This window comes from Poromitra crassiceps (genome assembly GCF_964638095.1).
Source record: "Poromitra crassiceps genome assembly, chromosome: 13".
Lineage (NCBI taxonomy): Eukaryota > Metazoa > Chordata > Actinopteri > Beryciformes > Melamphaidae > Poromitra > Poromitra crassiceps.
Window position 1 is genome coordinate 583867 of NC_139644.1, and position 18014 is coordinate 601880.

Below are 18014 nucleotides of genomic sequence, written 5' to 3' on the forward strand. Positions count from 1 at the left end.
TGTTTTAAAATACAAAATTTTCCCTCCAAAATCAGATGGACTCTACAAAATCATTCTAGAAGTATTATTTTCTTTAAAATAGAGCTATTATGGTAATAATCCCTGTATTTTTCGCAATACATACCACAGGGGGGGGGGGTATTGCAATGTCAGTTTTTTCCAATATCGTGCAGCCCTAACACAGAGCAAAATGTGAGCAAAACGGAGTGCTTCTGGTGTGAATGGCTAGGCTCCTGCTCGACGCTTCCATGACGCGCTCTGTCGGATATGTTTCTGGTGTGTCTCGACCATTAGCTTACCGGTACTTACTCTGCCAGCCCATGTCAAAGCTGTTTTCTTCATCTGTCTCATTGGTTTACTCCCAGCGCCAGACAGCATTTCCATTCTGGATGGAGTTTTCAGCTGGTCTAGAACTGAATCGCCAACACTCAAGAGGTGAGTTGTGTGTGTGTAGGGTTCCTACAAGGTCCTGAAAGTCTGGAAAATTCATAATTTTAACCATTATCTCTTTAAGGTGGGAGAGCATATCCTTCTTAATTCAAATATACTCATTGAAAAATGCTAGATTTTAAAATGAGCAAGCATTAAGTAATCATAATCAAAACATACACTCAAAGTTAAAATGAACAAAATAAAATAAAAAAACAAAGTGAAAATATACATTGATTACTGTGAAGGAATACTGTTAACTTCATTTTTTCCACAATTAATTTATAGTAGTAACAACTTAGACGTGACTATAAAGGCTTTGAGTCTTTTTTTATGTACCTTGAAAGTGCTTGAATATTACTCTTAAAAAGCTGTACGAACCCTGTTAGTGTGTATGTATGTTCCATGTTTTTATGCCTCCGCCGGCGATAGCCAGGCCGGAGGCATTATGGATCCGGGTTGTCCGGTCGTACGTCCGTACGTATGTCCGTACGATGTTCGTTAACGCGATATCTGAGGAACGCCTTGACGGAATTTCATCAAATTTGCCTCAAACATCGACTTAGACTCAAGGATGATCTGATTAGATTTTGGTGGTCAAAGGTCAAGGTCACTGTGACCTCTCAAACGCCATTTTCCAGCTTGTTAAAGGAGAATTTCGTTTTTTTTTAACCTGGACCCATCTCCTGGCAATAATTATGATTTGGCCACTCACCCAGCGATGTCCGCGGCGTTTCTGGCCGTCCTAGCGTTGTTTTGAGATCAATAGCGTCCAAGTCAGTTGTAAAATAGAGCTGATTTGGGGCCAAGTGTGAGCCTGTCTTTCCTGCATCTAAATAGCTATTTTTATTCCCGTTTTCGCCAAATATCGTCGTAATGTGATCCCTCAACATCCACCAGAGTGATATTTCGCCCCAGGCCATTTCCTGGAGTCTCCCAGGGATCAAATTGCCTCAAACGTGATCTCGGTCACCAAGTCTCGCAAAGTCCCGCGATACTTTCCTGCCGACTGGCCAACTAACAGGTAGGACGCTTTGCGGTGGTGGTTTTAGCGTAACCTATGTGGGGTTTGGCGTAACCTATGTGGGATTCGAAATAACGAAGGTTATGCCAAACCCATAACCTTGTAAGCTTCTTTAGGATTCATTCATTTTTATGACATGATACCATTTTAACATAGTGAGCCCCAAGTACCGCCCACTCCAACCCCAACCTCAGCAAAAAGTGAAAACGGAAATGGCAATATTTAGGATTTGTGTTGAAACTAATGTCTAGAACTTTTAGATGCTTACATTTAGTCACATGAGACCATAAATTACATAGTTGGAAGGTTTCAGTGCATTTTGCTTGCCTGGGTCTTTAAAGTAAGCCAGTGACCTGACAAGGACAGTAGCGCTGTTGCCAGAAAAACATTATTTACATCAGTGTGTCTGTTATCCAGTAATTTATTTATTTATTTGTGTGTGTGTGTGTGTGTGTGTGTGTGTGTGTGTGTGTGTGTGTGTGTGTGTGTGTGCGCGTGCGTGCGTGCGTGTAGGCTGAACGTGCATATCCCAGAGGGCTCTCTGGTGGCTGTGGTCGGCCATGTTGGCTCAGGGAAGTCTTCTCTGCTCTCTGCTCTGCTGGGAGAAATGGAGAAACTGGAAGGAACTGTGTCTGTCAAGGTGCTCTCTCTGCCTCACACGGCTCATCACCACATCACCGCATAGTCAGCCACTCTCTCTGCCTCACACAGCTCATCACATAGTCAGCCCTTTAGCGGGAACATCTTCCATGGTAGAATACACACTTTCCAGCTCTTTTTGTTTGGTGTTAGTTTGGATGCTTGAGGAATACCTTGCTATTGCTGGCATTGGAAATGGTAAAATCCTAATGATACCCAACCTACAGGAGAAAAATAACAAAAACTGAAAACGCCAATACTCCAGTCTGCTATGATATACAAATGATTTGAGTTGGATCAGAACCCTAACCCTGACCCACCCATATCCCACCACCCACTCCCCCTACCCACCCCTTGAATCCCGGCTCTCTACAACCTTCCTACCCATAGCTACGACCCCTTTTCCCTAGCCCCGCCCCCTCACTTGACCTGACCCAGATTAGACCCTCTCCAAAATGTAGTGCTACACCCTCCTACCAGTCAGAAACCAAGTTTCATGAAAATCGGCCAAGTAGTTTTTCTGTAATCAGACAAACAAAAACATAACCTCTTTGGCCAAAGTAAAAATGGAAAAAATAAATAAATAAATTGATAAATAAATAAATAAAATAAATTGCTTTAAGTCAGGGTGTACTAAGATCTGATTGTGTGTGCGTGTGCATGTGTGCGTGTCCTGGCTGTAGGGATCAGTGGCCTACGTCTCCCAGCAGGCCTGGATCCAGAATGCCACCCTGAAAGACAACATCGTGTTTGGCCATGAGAGGAAGGAGAGCTGGTATCAGCGTGTGCTGGAAGCCACCGCTCTGCTGCCCGACCTGGACATCCTGCCTGCTGGAGACAACACGGAGATCGGGGAGAAGGTATCCACCATCCACACTAAATAATATGCACAAACTAAGCTTTATGCATATCCGTTGTTTTTTGGACTCCCGTTTCATGTCCTCTTTAATCCTAAATAAATACAGCTTTCAGTATAACTTCCATGGCTGCCTCTTCCAAAGCCCAAGTTAACCCACTGTTTCAAGAGAAAAGTTAAAAACACGCACACCCAGGTCGAATCCGGCAGGTGCAGAGCTGGAGAGAGGCTGGAACAGTGAATAAATAAAACAGCTTGCACACTGCATGGGCTCCAGGGAATTAATTTATTGCACCGTACTTGGTAACGTTTCGAGCAGATTGCTCTTCATCAGACAAAAGGACAGAGTGAGACGCCATCTTAAATACCATACCCACATGGTCAAGTCACATGACTCAGTCACATGAGTTGACAGTCATGTGACAGTGGAGTATACAAAGTAGAGTAGCAAAATACATATAACATCACAGTACAAGTGAAATCAATAGTACATTTGAAGTGAATGCAACACTAATGGTGTCAAATCAAGTGGAGCGAGCAGAGACGAAGACTGTCTCCACAAAACACAGTCCCTGAAGCAGAGAAGTGTGCACAGATAAACAAGTTAGCTGCTCCATACATGTAGCAATTAGAGCAACAAGCAATACATAATCAATAATAAAAATGGCAAGGGCGCTCATTAATGCACATTGATGCTATTTTTAGTAATGAGTTTCAAAATGGATACATACACTGGATAAATGTCCTTGCAAAGGAAATGCACACAAAAAGCATGTTTATATATACATCGAATCATAGGAGGAAGACACTCTGTAGTGTCACCCCAAAACCACCGTCGGGCTTGTAGGCCGTCATCAAGAATGGGAGGAAACTAGAGAGGCGCCTCTATGTGTCCTATACACAGTGCAATAAGAGCAGCCAAAACCACAGGTACAGACTGGCCTGCTATGAGAGAGAGAGAGAGAGAGAGAGAGAGACCACAACAGACAACTCAGATCATGATACACAAAAAGTTTAGTGGTGTAGCACTTAGTTACAGAAAGGGGATCATTGAGGCCCCTGGGAGACAGAGTGTCAAGAGTGTCAATCCAGAAAAGTTCACGTTTCAAAAGGAGAGTGTTGATGTCCCTCCCCCCACGTGGGAGTTTAACGTGTTAAATCCCAGTGTAACTGAGAGATGCAACAGTGTGTTTCATTAGATTAAAGTGTTTCGTCACCGGCCTCTTGATGTGGTGATTTCTGATAGTGCTGCGATGTTCAGAGATTCTCTGTTTCAGAGGCCTGGAGGTTTTGTCTATGTAGGCGAGGCTGCAGGGACATTTGAGCAAGTATATCACATTGTTGGTTTTACAAGAGATGATGCTCAAAGCTTTGCCCGTGTGGGTGATAGAATTGATGGGTTTTACGAGTAAAGTTACAATGTTGGCAATTAGCACATTTGTAGTTTCCTGGTTCTACAGGTGGCAGGAAGGTGGCTGGGGTGAGAGGGGGGTTGGCTGGACAATCCACTCTTACTAACATGTTTCTGAGTTTGGGGGGTCGTTTGAAAACGATCCGGGGTGGCTGGTCCAGATGTCCTCTTAGAGCTGGGTCTGGTCTGTGGAAATAAGATGCCAGTGTTTCTTGATAGCTGCACATATATCTTTTGCCAGTGGTGAGTATTGAATAGCACAGGTAATCCTGTTGTCTGTGGTTCTGGGCCTGGTGGTGTTGAGGCACTCAGTCTGTGTGAGGAGATTGAAGCGGTTGGAGGCTTGGGTCACCCATTCTTTTTATGCCTCCGGTGGTGATAGCCAGGCCGGAGGCATTATGGATCCGGGTTGTCCGTCCGTCCGTCTGTCCGTCCGTCCGATGTTCGTTAACGCGATATCTCAGGAATGCCTTGACGGAGTTTCAGCAAATTTGCCTCAAACATCGACTTGGACTCAAGGATGAACTGATTAGATTTTCGTGGTCAAAGGTCAAGGTCACTGTGTGACCTCACAAACGCCATTCCCAAGTTCATTAACACGATATCTCAAGAATGGCTTGATGAAATTTCTTCTGATTTTGCTGAAACATCGACTTGGACGCAAGGATGAACTGATTCCATTTTGGTTATCAAAGGTCAAAGTTCAAGGTCACTGTGACCTCACACACCCAATTTCCAAGCTCTGTAACGCAACATCTCGGGAGCGCCTTGACGGAATTTCTTCCAATTTGCCTCAAATGGCGATTTGGACTCGGGAATGAACTAATGGCGGAGGCATAAATCCGCGGTGCAGTCGTTCTAGTTTATACCCTCTGTTGAGAAATCTGTTCTCCAGGTCTGTTTTGTGTTTGTGGTAGTCTGTGTCTGAGCTACAGATACGGCGTATTCTGTTAAACTGGGAAACAGGGAGACTTTTCTTGAGGGGTGTAGGGTGAAATGACTGTCCATGTAAAAGTGAGTTTCTGTATAGGCTAGTGCTTAGGTTTCCATTGTCATTAATCATCATGTGCCATTGTGAATTTGAGATGTGCATTCTGAGTGTTCATGATATGGTGAAACTCTCAGTTTCTCCTCTGTCGAGGTCCATATAAAGAAGACATCATCAATGTACCTTTTGTAAGTGGAGATGTATTGTAGAAAAGGGTTCTTCTCAGGGTTTAGTATGATCTCCTGCTCCATGAGCCCACTGTTTCAACACACACCTGCATGGGTCAGCCCTTCACAGCCAGCTGGCTGCTTCTGCTCTGGCATCCTGACATGCAACAGCCATTTCTCATGTTGAAAAAACATTTGGTCCAATGAGCGCGGAGGGGGACTAACAATTAGCCAATTATCACTAACCAACAGCTCCACGGGTGGGACTAACACCACTGTCAAGTGCTGTTGCCTAGTGCCCCAGCTAGAGCAGCAACAATTAATTGATTAGTCCATCGACAGAAAATTAATTGACAACTACAACAACAACAATTATCTGATTCCAGCTTCTTAAATGTGAATATTTTCTGGTTTCTTTACTCCTCTATGACAGTAAACTGAATCTCTTTGGGTTGTGGACAAAACAAGACATTTGAAAATGTCATATTGGGCTTTTGGAAGCACTGAGCACACAGTTTCCACTAGGGATGCACGATATATCGGCAATCATATCGGTATCGGCCGATGTTGGTCATTTTTTAACATATCGGTCATATCGGTATCGGTCAGATGTTGCAATGTTAATATCGGTTATCATTATCAGCCAAATTCTTCACATTGATATGAAATAATGCAGTAAATCTATGATTTATGGACTTTTCCAAAGGCTTTGCAAATAAAGAAATGCATACCTTTTTCAAATTCAGTGTTAACATGTGTTTTTCAGTATGTACAAAATGTTTTATACAGTTTTATACAGATCATATCGACATCGGTAAATATCGGTTATCGGCCATAACAGCAATGTTAATATCGGTTATCGGCATCGGCCAAAATTTTCATATCGGTGCATCCCTAGTTTCCACCATTTTCTGCCATTTTATAGACCAAACAACTAATTGATTAATTGAGAAAGAAATCGTTGGATAATTCCGTAATGAAAATAATGGTTAAAACCATCCGGATGTGTGAACTCACATTCTGTTTTGTTCTGTGGATCATTTCAGTTGGTGTTATAAATATTTTATTTTAATTTCTTTTTTAAACAATACACAAACAAGACAGAACAGGCTCAGACACCGGAAAACAAAACAAAAACAATGGATATATATATTTGACATTCAATATTACAACATGGTGCTACGAGCCACATAAGGTGTCTAGGCACTTGTAAGGGATATTATGCATGGGATCCCATGCAAGGCGTCCATGAAAAACCAGCCAGGCGAGTCCCTGTCCCCCCTAACCTCATCGAGGTAGGCTAAAAACGGACAGCCGAAAAACCGAGGCATTTATGGTCAGTGGGAATTGCATGTAGCTGTGAAGAAGGAGGCTGCACAGCCACAAAACACGGCTCAGTGGACTTACTTTTTCATTTAATTTCTCTCCCCTCTCTCTTGTAAAGTGCAGCGGCCTCCCCCCCCCCCCCATAACTGGCGCGCACTCGCTTGCACCTGGATCACTACGGCAACCATAAAACCAACCTAACAGTTGTCATTTGAGTCTCTAGTTGAAGTTCAATATGTTATTATCTTAAATGGGAAATGTTGATTGCACTAAGACTGATAACACACAATGAAAATAAACAAGGGTATGAGAAATGTGTTGTTTCTTACTATTGTAAAGTAGTGGTTGGCAGTCATGGCCTAGAGGTTAGAGAAGCGAGCTTGTGACCGAAAGGTCATCTGTTCAGTCCGTAGGACCGGCAGGCTAAATTTTGGGTGGGGAGAGTGAACCACCACCACCACTGAGGTGCCCTTGAGCAAGGCCCTGATTTGATTTGATTTGATTTTATTAGACGTCAATCATGGAAAAAACAAGTTACAACAAGTTTATCAGAGCGTCAGGGATACAGACACATGAAAGTCTTTCGACTTATTTCCACTGTGGTCCCTGGACTGGGACAAACAACATAGTAACAAATACATACAATACACCAATTAACACCAATAAATAAAATAAATAAAGCATCCTAAGCTACACTACCTACAGCATAAACACACCAAGAGTTAATACTAAAAAAAGGTGACGATTCTATTCTGAAACATTATCTAAAAGTCATGCTTTGACCTTTATCTTAAAAATGAGATGGCTGGAGATGCTTTTTATAGCTAGGGGTAGAGAGTTCCAATTAACTGCTCCCCCAAACTTAAAAGAGCGTTTACCCATTTCGGTGGTGAACGTGGGCACGGTCAGGTCTGCAATACTGGCTCTGGTGAGGTGTGTGTGGGCTTCACTACGTTTCTGGAAGAGCTTACAAAGGTACGCAGGGGCTCTGTTGGTATAGATGCTGTGCACCTGGTTCAGCTGTAGTTGAACTGACCTGGCTGCCAGAGGGAGCCAACCCAACTGCCGGAAATGCAGCTTACCAACATGGTCCATCGCAGACAGCCCCAAGACAAGCCTGACTAGCCTATTCTGAGAAACCTGCAGCTTCTTTTTTAGGGCTATGGTTAGGCCACCGTACCATGAGCCAATCGCATAATCAAAACAACATAAGACCAGTGAATTTGCTAGTAGGTGAAGACTATCCGGGTCCAGAAACTATGCTTTTCTGGCCAAGAACTTGGTTCTGCCATTCACCTTGCTTATCGTCTTAAGAGCCATGGATTCGCCGCCCAGTCTGCGATCTAGCAGACAGCCAAGGTAGCTGACTGAGGGTTTAGCAGTAAAGGTCTGGCCCCCAAGAGAAATACTGGGTGAGCCAAGTTTGTCAACCCCAACTCCTCCAGTGGAGCTGCTCAGTGGCCAGCAGATCAGACTGTGGTTGTACTGCTCAGCTTCCAGGTGTGAATGTGAACAGGGCGCGCTCCTGAAAAAGAGAGCATTGCTCTAAGTGAGAGTTAGGGTTAACCCTGTATAACAAAGGTAAAAAAGAAAAAGAAAAGCTGTACCTTGTCTATGTCTCTTTCTCTCTCTCTCTGTGTAAAGGGAGTGAATCTGTCTGGAGGTCAGAAGCAGAGAGTGAGCCTGGCCAGGGCGGTGTACTGTAACTGTGCTGTGTACCTGCTGGATGACCCGCTGTCTGCTGTGGACGCCCACGTAGGAAAACACATCTTCGACAAGGTCATTGGTCCCCAGGGGCTGCTCAACGACAGGGTATGCTATGTGGTCACTGGTCACCCATGCTAAATAAGATATTGAAAGATAGTTTTATTTATTTTTATTTGTTTATTTGCACATCTTTAAAAACAGAAACAGACAAAATGAAAACAAGTAATGTGCGGGTAGAGACAGGAAACCCTTGATGGCCTTATGCAGGGTCTCTACCTCAGAAAACCAATATTAATACTAATCCGTACAAAGTATACAATACTGTATAACAGAAACAAGAGAATGGAAATGAGACAACAATAGATAAGGAAAATAAAAGCAACAGTAGATTGGAGATTAGGCAATTCGATACAATTCGTTGACATACCGAGTATGTCAGTTTCGGACCCGTGTGTGTCGGTGTTTGGGAGGGAGAGAGAGACAGAGGAACCGCTGAACGGAGAGGCAGCTGGAGAGACGCTGCTCGCTCCAGTCCACTCTCACTGGCCCCTCCCTCTCTGCTGCTTTCCACCGGGCACGGTGCTGCGGGCACGGCGCACCACAGCCACAGTCTCTCCTGTTCTCCGTCGGTCTCTCTCTCTCTGTCTTATCGAACTCCCCTTCTGTTTCTCACTGTCTCTCTCGTTCTCTGCTCCGTCTCTCCCTCTCCCCCGCTCTCGCTCTCTGTCTCTCTCTCTCTGCCTCGGTCCGTGCTGGCTACTTCCTCAAATTCTGGCCGAATCATGAGCGAGGCAGACCCCGCAGCAGATCGTGCCTGACTCGTCTGACTGTTTTATAAATGTAAAATAAATCTTAAATAGCCCACAGCAGATCAGAGTCCTGCACGGGTCCAATTCTGCAAACCCGTGCCCGCCCAGACCCGTCAATTTTAGACCTGAGGCCGGACCCGTTACCTGTGATTAATCACACAGGCTACAAACACAGTCGCTCACTTTCAACCAAACCAAACTGCCCCCTTTTCACACAGGAGGTGAATATCAGTCTTTCTGACTGAGACTCATCACCTGTAACGTTAGCATTAGCAGCTGCTAATGTTAGCTCAGTAACAAGCTGGTCAGCACTTCTATCAGACTGTGTTGTGCAACAAGCAGACTTACCAAATATTTCCAATACATGTCCTGTATAATCCACACTGCCTTTATGATCACTGTTCCGCTGACAGAAATGCACTTTCACAACGTCCAAACTAATGTTAACTTCTTCACCGCGACTTCCACTTTCCCCATTGTCGTTATGGATACTCCAGAAGACTCCAGTCTAATGTCTAATGTTTATGTTGTGCAGTCCATAAGTTCACAGTTCAAACAATGCAGTATGCATACAGTACTTGAAACGTGTTGGCTATGTAGAGAAACAAGGTGTTTCTGTCTTGACAATTTGTCACATTTTAAATGTGTAGCCTAATTGTCATACTGTTTAGTAGAGTGGCACAGTAAGTATGCACATTTTTATTTTTTCTCTCTCCTGTAAAGCTGTTTACAGTAATTATACTGATGTTTCAAAATTAATGTGGTGATGTGTGTGTGTGTGTGTGTGTGTGTGCGTGTGTGTGTGTGCGTGCAGACTCGTGTGCTGGTGACCCATGGCCTGAGCTACCTCCCCCAGGTGGACCTGATCGTGGTGATGGTGGAGGGGGAGATCACAGAGCAGGGCTCCTACCTGGAGCTCATGGCCAGAGACGGAGCCTTCGCCGACTTCCTGCGCACCTACGCCAACGCTGATCATGACACCAGTGAGACACACACTTTACATAACTATATGCACTAAGTTCTAGGGGTCGGAATCACCAGAGTCCCCACCATACAATATTATCATGATACTTAAGTCACGATACCATATTATTGTGATTCAAAACATATTACATATTACAATTCTTTGCGCTAAGCGCTTTGAAAAGCACCTCTTACCGCAAAATACCCCGCTGCGCTTGAGCGTACCATTATTCTCCGCACAGCAGAGCGCAGTGAAATGGAATTCCTTTTGGATAGGCCATTACGCACGGAGGTGCCACGCCAGGACATCAAATTATGCTGCTAAAATTGGGTAACCAGCAGATTATTCAGTGAGGCAATCAACTATAATTCACTGAAAAACCTTTATCACATCACCAAGAGGGGTTAATGGGAAATTATTTGAGAAAACTTGGACATTGTAGGCTACTTGCAATGTTGTCAATCAAATGTCCCCGTTTCCCCGTTGCAAACACGTTTCTTATTTTCCAGTCAACAAAAGAACCCGAATTGCATCAAATCACAGATGTTTTTGTTTTGTTTTGTTTTGTTGCAATTTAATTTTTTTAGAACACAGAAAAAAGAACAAACTCAGATACAGGAAAAATAAATAAATTAAGAAAAAACATACATACACTCCTAAATTACAACACAGTGCCACCAGTTACATGCAGAGCTTATGTGCTTGTAAATATATATATATATATATATATATATATATATATATATATATATATATATATATATATATATATATATATATATGAGTGGGATCCCACACAAAGGAGAGAGACCGGCCGGGCGAATCACCCGTCACCCCTAACCTCGTCAAGGTCGGCCGGAAACGGGTCCCAAATAGTTTGAAATCTCCCAGGTGAGTTGGTCCTCAAGAATCTGAGACCTACTGCGCAGAATCTGGTTCACTGATCTGGCAGGATTTCGGCTTCACTCGACCCTGCTGGGCGGAGATAGCCACGCTCGGTCCATATTTATTTATGTTGATGGGCCACACCTGTGAATAATCCTGGTGGTTAAGACTGCCCAAATCCCGTTTGCGCTGGCATTTTGCGGGGCACAGATGACTTGGCACCCACCATATTTTGCGGCTGTTTTAACTTAAAAACAGGGAGGCCACATCTACCCAGACAATTATATAATTTTTAAACAGTTATGTTTCTGTATAAATCATTACAATATGCTCCCGTGAGGTGGGGATGCAAAACTCGGCATAACACCTGCACGCAAACGCGAGGCGGACTGCTATCTTCCCTGCCTCTTCGGCAGGGAAGATAGCATAAGAGGCGCGCAAACCGGTGTGCAAGCGATAGAGCCTGTAGGAGGATAGGGCCCCTAGTCTCCTAAAGTGGGTGCGTGGTCGCCTCTCCCCCCATACCCCAACCTCCTTTGGAATTAGGAATGTGAACGACCTACTAGCTACTACTGAATTAATACTGTGAACTACTACTAGCAACTAGAAAACTGAATAAATACTACACACATAAACACAAACTGCCTTGCTAGCTCAATCTTGTTGTAAATAAGATATCTGCTGGGGGGGAAATCCATGGACAGATTTGGCTACCACATTTGTGAACTTTTGTGAACACATTTTTGAACTACACATGTAGTTTTAGCTCATTGCTACCTGATAATGTTAACTACCAATAAGATATGTTGCCAAATCTTGGGAGAGTGTGTTGCTGAGACAGAGACAGGTCTCGAACAATGTTAATTTTCTGCTGATTTGTCTGTCTGAAAAATGCCATTTTTGTGTCAGAATGTCCAGAAGATATGTGGCTTGTGAAGAATAGGTCCAATATTTACTTTAGTGATTATGGAGTGAAAGATCTGACATAATCTGTGATGACGTTCACTTCTCCAATAGACTCAGGACTTGCCAGTAGTCTCCTAAAAGGGGTGGGATAGTGGGAAACCAACATGACACAGATACATTGGACCGTCTTGCTCTTCTAAATATTCTCTGATTCAGTGTCACCATCATTATCTTCGCCATTGGAATTGTAAACATGGTTTTGTTCCTTGATGCTAGTCCTTGTATTGTCACCAGTTTAATACTTTTTTTTACCATCGCAATTATCATCACTTTCAGAATAACCTTTCCATTATGTTTTTTCTGTGATCCTATACATTTAACAGCCTCTTGGTTTTGTCTCCCTTTTTTCCTGTTTTTCCTTTAACTTATGCCCTGTGGGAATATTCCGCCCACACTTCATGTTAGCGTACAGAAGTTGTTGGAATGTGTGGAATGCGGTGAATGTATTGTTCATTCCTACTCACAATTGGAACCCTTTAAATGCCAGTTTGTTTACATCATGGTATAGCATGGTATGGCACTGGTATAGTGTAAAAAGCACAAGAAGTGAATTATTTTTCATCCCATAAATGCAAAATGAATTTCCGCATTTGCACTAGGGCTGGGCGATATGGCCTCTAAAGAATATCGCGATGTTTTTCGGCTATATCGCGATACACAATATATATCTCGATATTTTTTAAATCTCTCATAAATGCTCAATTTAACCCTTCAGGGTTCATACACATTTTGACCAATGGATTTCCATGACTTTTCCATAAGTTCTTAACCTGTATTTTATGCACACCTGGGGTAAAAAAGAAGAAGAAAGAAAGGGCAGATAGTGAGCAAAGATGGATGATTTAATATTCCATAGCTCTGACCTAAGCAAATCTGACATCACTGTGAACACAAACAACACTTCTGATATACTGGCCCCTATCGTTGCATCGGCGCAGTTTCTAGGCCGAGCGGCAGGCGCAGATCAAAGCAGTGGGCGTGGAAAGGCGCACTTGATATCGTCGTGCTGGCGCTAGATGCAGCCCAAAGCATTACAACCACGCCTTTTAGGCGTAAAATTATGCACCGTCATGCTCATTGGATAAGTGCAATAAACGAATCGCACGCTTGCCTTTTTAGCTCCAATTCCAGTGATCCCGCAAAACCAGACGAAAGCCAAACGCTCTGCCCCCCCCCCCCCTCCCTTCATCCAGCCTGTCTGTCTGCATTATAGGCTATTATTCCATATTATTATGCTTCTCAAACCAATCTAACTGCAGTTTCAATACTGCAAGCATGTAAATACGCTACACTATAGCAAGATCAAAGTGAAAATAATGTTCTATGCATCAGCTAGAAAAATATAGCCTATTAGATTGGTGAAAGTTTGTCCAGAAAGATATCATTTTCTCTCGCCTGCTGCAGGAAGGATGATGCACATAAATATACCCTACATTATGTCAAGTCATTGCATAAATGTGTTTTTATTGTAAAACTAAATGTGAAATAGGGCCAAGTTATTGGAGGGACATCACAGTATAGCAGATGCCATTAGAAGCGCGCTCCGAAGCGCGTTCCGCTGTTACTTCTCTAAATCACGTTAACTCGACAAGGGGTATATATAGGCCCAGGAGGACATATATGTTTCACTTAGGGTGGTGTTTTAATTTCGATGATTTATTTGGTCCAATATTGAAATGTTCTACAATTGCAGGCTGTGTTACCATTACACATTATTTTAGATCGACCTTTTATATCTATTTCGCCTCATTTGGTTGCTATTTAGTAGCGAAATTTAGTACCCAATTGCATGCTGGGGCATTCACAGGCAGTCAGAGAGAGACAGTCGTATTGTGCCTGTCAGACTGCCTGCAGCCTCAAAGCGGTACGGACGGAGTTGTTTTACCCAGGCTGGAAGCGTTGTCACACAGGCTTGTGACAGTAACTCAACGCGGAAGGATTTATTTCACAATAAACTGGTAAACGCACACCAATGCCTGCTCCTGTCAGTAGGAGAGAGGGAGAGAGTGACACAGAGAAGGGTGACAGAGGAGAGAGGGGACGGACTGGCCCATTGAATAGGCCTGCTTTTCAAAGGCGCAAGGCGCTAAATTAACGGCAGGTCGGAAGATAGGAGTACGCCGGTATTTAGCGCCGACACGCCCACTTTGGCGCATTCAGGGACTCCGCCACGCCCATTCGGCCTAAAGCGCATTTGGCAGCCTAAAGCCTATTGCTATTTTCCCGAAACAGGCGCTAGGCACGTTTTTTTGCGGTTAAGGCCCGTAATAGCGCCAATGGCCTGTGGGAGAATAGGGCCCAATATGTTTTAGTAAAGTGTATCACTCAATAGTCAATACAAAAAATAATGGCTTTTATAGAACCGAAAGCCTAGCTGCTTAGTCTGCAGATAAAACATAAAAAATTACATTTACTCTTATTGGCATGACGGCAACATATAAGCTGTTACATTGGGGCCAGTTCTATAGTGAGGCATGGAAAGCCTCACTATACGCCATCATATCTGTGTCGTTTCACTTTTGACTGAACGATATAGTCATTTCTACATCTCACGTGGCACAAGCCGCGATACATCGAGTATATTCGATATATCACCCAGCCCTAATTTGCACAAATTAACGTAATATGAATATTAGAAACCAGCATAAGGTTTACAGCCGCTGCCCACTGCTCCTAGTTCTAGGAAGGTTCCTAGTAGAATTTCCCCACGGAGACAATAAATTATACAAATACAAAAGAATCTCAGTCAAACTAAAGTTAAACGTTTTCTTATTAAGCATTAATGAAGGCTTATCAATGTGCATTAACTAACTGTTAATTTAGTGACCCTTATTGTATTCTTAGTGTTACAGTACCAATGACAATTTGCACTGTGCGTAAATCAGACATACAGATATACTGTAGACGTGTTGCACTACACTGCATGCTTAAAGGAACACGGCAACTTTTTGGGAGATTCGCCTATTTGCCATATTCCTTCCCATAGTAAGACGACAATATAGATGCCTTTCTCTTCTCTGTGCATGCAGTACAAGATGCGATGCACCCCTCCTGCTAGTTAGCTTAGCACAATGAATGGTGTTTGAATGGTACAGCAGCATACCCCCCGCATACTCACCACGCTATGAAATAATAATACAAAATTATGAGAAACAGTAATTTTCGAAGTAAATACACATAGTCTGAACTACTTTCCAAAAATGGCCGTCTGGCGCAGTGATTGCACACAGCGCCTCAAAAGCACCATTGCAACTAATGTTACTTCTGTCAATGAAACAAAAGGGACAGATGATTGCACACAGCAGCGCCTGCACCACCCTCAGTCAGTTCTTGTCCCCTTTTTTCCTCACGCGTAGCACAGTGCCTCCATGCGTTTCTCTCGTGATCAGTGCTGATCATGGGTTTTCTGGATCCACTCTGGTATTACGCAGCATGATAGCCTAATTAAACAGACCCGTTGTCATAGGAATGGGACCAATGGCGCATCCAGTTTCCAAGTTTCTACAGTAAAATCATCAGGAATAGCCTACAGGATTTTTCCCAGTGATCATTTAGGTGACATTAGTAGCGTCGCCTAGGAGCAATATTCATGACAATTTGGCAGCGCTCCGAAATACACAATATATAGTCTACAACATAACGTCCTTTCCCTTCCAGTTGGTTCTAACTGGAGTAGCTATGTTTACATAGTGTCATATCGTACAGTGTGGGAATAGGAATAATAACGCACATCGGATCATAAATTAGACGTCCGTGTCATCAGGCCAATATATATAGCAGTGCCATGCAGTATAGTTAGCCTACTGGAATTATTGAATGATCAAACACATTATGTTCATCAGAGAGAGAGAGAGAGAGAGAGGGAGGGGGTGAGAGAGAGAGGGAGGGAGAGAGAGAGAGAGAGAGGGAGGGGGTGAGAGAGAGAGAGAGAGAGAGAGAGAGAGAGAGAAAACCAGCTGAGAAATGTGCTGTTTTGTTGCGATGAGAAGAAGAAGAGAGGCGCAGACTAGACCAGGTCAGAGTCTCGTGTGTCAATAGGAGGATATTCTGACTTCTGTTTGGTGGGACATTCATGCACACAGGGTGAGAAACATGTTGAATAATCACAGGAAAGGTCAGTTGAATCTTGTAGTGGCCGGTGACACGAGGTGAAAATCGCTCGCTCTCATCTGAATGCTTAATTGAGTCGGAGTAGTCCGCCTAAACAAGCAGGGACTTTATTACAAATCTCTAACAAAACGATAAACCTGTCTTTATCAATTAAAAAGTCCAACTGGACTCGAGTACTACAACACTGCATTGTGGTGCGTGAATGATATTGATTCTAAAGAAATACTGTATGTCAAATGAAATTTAGAGCAGTAGTTTTTATTGCGATATTCTGCAGATATTGCGATAATCGATTATCAGAAATTGGCCCAAGCCTACTTTGAAACATGAAGTCTTGTCATTCTATGCTCTCACCATTTTCTTATGGTTTTCAGTGTCTGTGTTTATGTCTCTTCTCTTTGTCCCACCCTCTTTCTTTTCTTTCACTTGTCTGCTCGTCCTTTAGAAGAGGGAAGAGAGGAGGAGGAGGAGGGAGAGTCTGAAGGTTGTGTGTGTGTTGTGAGTTGTGTGTGTGTTATTGGTCCAATAGAGGATTTAAAGTAGCATGAAATAAGAGGCTACATCCTATTCCTTCTATAGAGGAAACCCTTGTCTTGTTCCCTTTGGCGCTACCTTCCACTAGGGATGGGTATCGTTATGATTTTATCAATACAGATACCGGTACTGCTTATTGATACGATACTTCATTTGCTGCCAAGAATAAAGACATGACATGACATAAAAAGAGGTGAAAAGATTCAACAGTTATTTTGGTTTTACTTTTTTGTAGAAATAAGTTAAATTCCTAAGGCCTATTTCACTGTTGTGGATATGATGATTTATTAAACCTAAGTCACCTATGTAGTAGAAATGTGCAATTGTTTTTTAAATTGGTGCCCTATATAGACAAGTTTCCTGGGCCGTTCCTAGGGCGGCGCCATAGCAGCCTTTCGTGTCGCCGGCTTCCGTTTAAGTCCACATTACGTCCACAGCAGCGAGCACATCAGAAGGCAGCAGCCGAAATATCCAAACTTTTTTACAACGATCGATAACATCAGCTACACTAACGTTAGCAGACGTTATTAACAATGGGTTATTCTGGAACACATTGTGCAGTGCGTGGCTGTCACAAAACACAGTGCGCGTTTCCATCCACTGCTATTTTGCGAATTATAGAGCTGACAATCACCTCGTGTTTGAGGCTGTCTGAGCTGCTGATCAGCTGCTAGACCCGATATACAGCTCTGTTAAACACATCTAACGTTATTAATTTAAAGTTTCTTGATGATCTACAAGTAGACAAAGGTAGCCTACCATAACGCCATTTCTGGATTACCAGGTGCGACTCGGCAAACTAACGTTATAATCCCAACCCGATCTCCCAATTGTTTTTTTAAATAGCAACGTTTGTGGACCAACGTTGCTATGTTACAATTTCGTCTCCGAAATTGTAAAATGGTAATCCACGGAGCAGATAGTAGGTGAATACAATTTCATTCAAGTCTAGAAGTGAGTCGCCTTAAAGTTAATATCCCAGTCTTCTTCTGTTTACCACGGCGGGTATTGTGCTGCGTATTTACCATGATTTACCGTGTGTAGCCCTATTGTGTGGAGGCTACACACGGCATGTCATGTTTTGCAGTGATCAAGGCAAACTGGCTTGTTTTTGAATGGAGAGACACCTAACGTTAGTCTGGCTGACTGTGACAGAGGAGAGGACAGTAACCTAACGTTAGTCTGACTGACTGTGAGAG

The 18014-nt window shown here is 43.2% G+C and overlaps 1 protein-coding gene across 1 annotated transcript in view; it reads left to right on the forward strand.

Annotated features, from left to right (window-relative positions):
* LOC310787696 (multidrug resistance-associated protein 1-like) overlaps positions 1–18014 on the forward strand; it is a gene marked incomplete at its 5' end in the record, with an annotated part of 140878 nt that overhangs the window by 69409 nt on the left and 53455 nt on the right. Inside the window, 5 exons of the mRNA XM_083649179.1 lie at positions 366–435; positions 1967–2093; positions 2776–2952; positions 8485–8652; positions 10171–10339. Of these exons, the coding sequence (XP_083505305.1) occupies positions 366–435; positions 1967–2093; positions 2776–2952; positions 8485–8652; positions 10171–10339 (711 nt within the window). The remainder of the gene's footprint in view (positions 1–365; positions 436–1966; positions 2094–2775; positions 2953–8484; positions 8653–10170; positions 10340–18014) is intronic.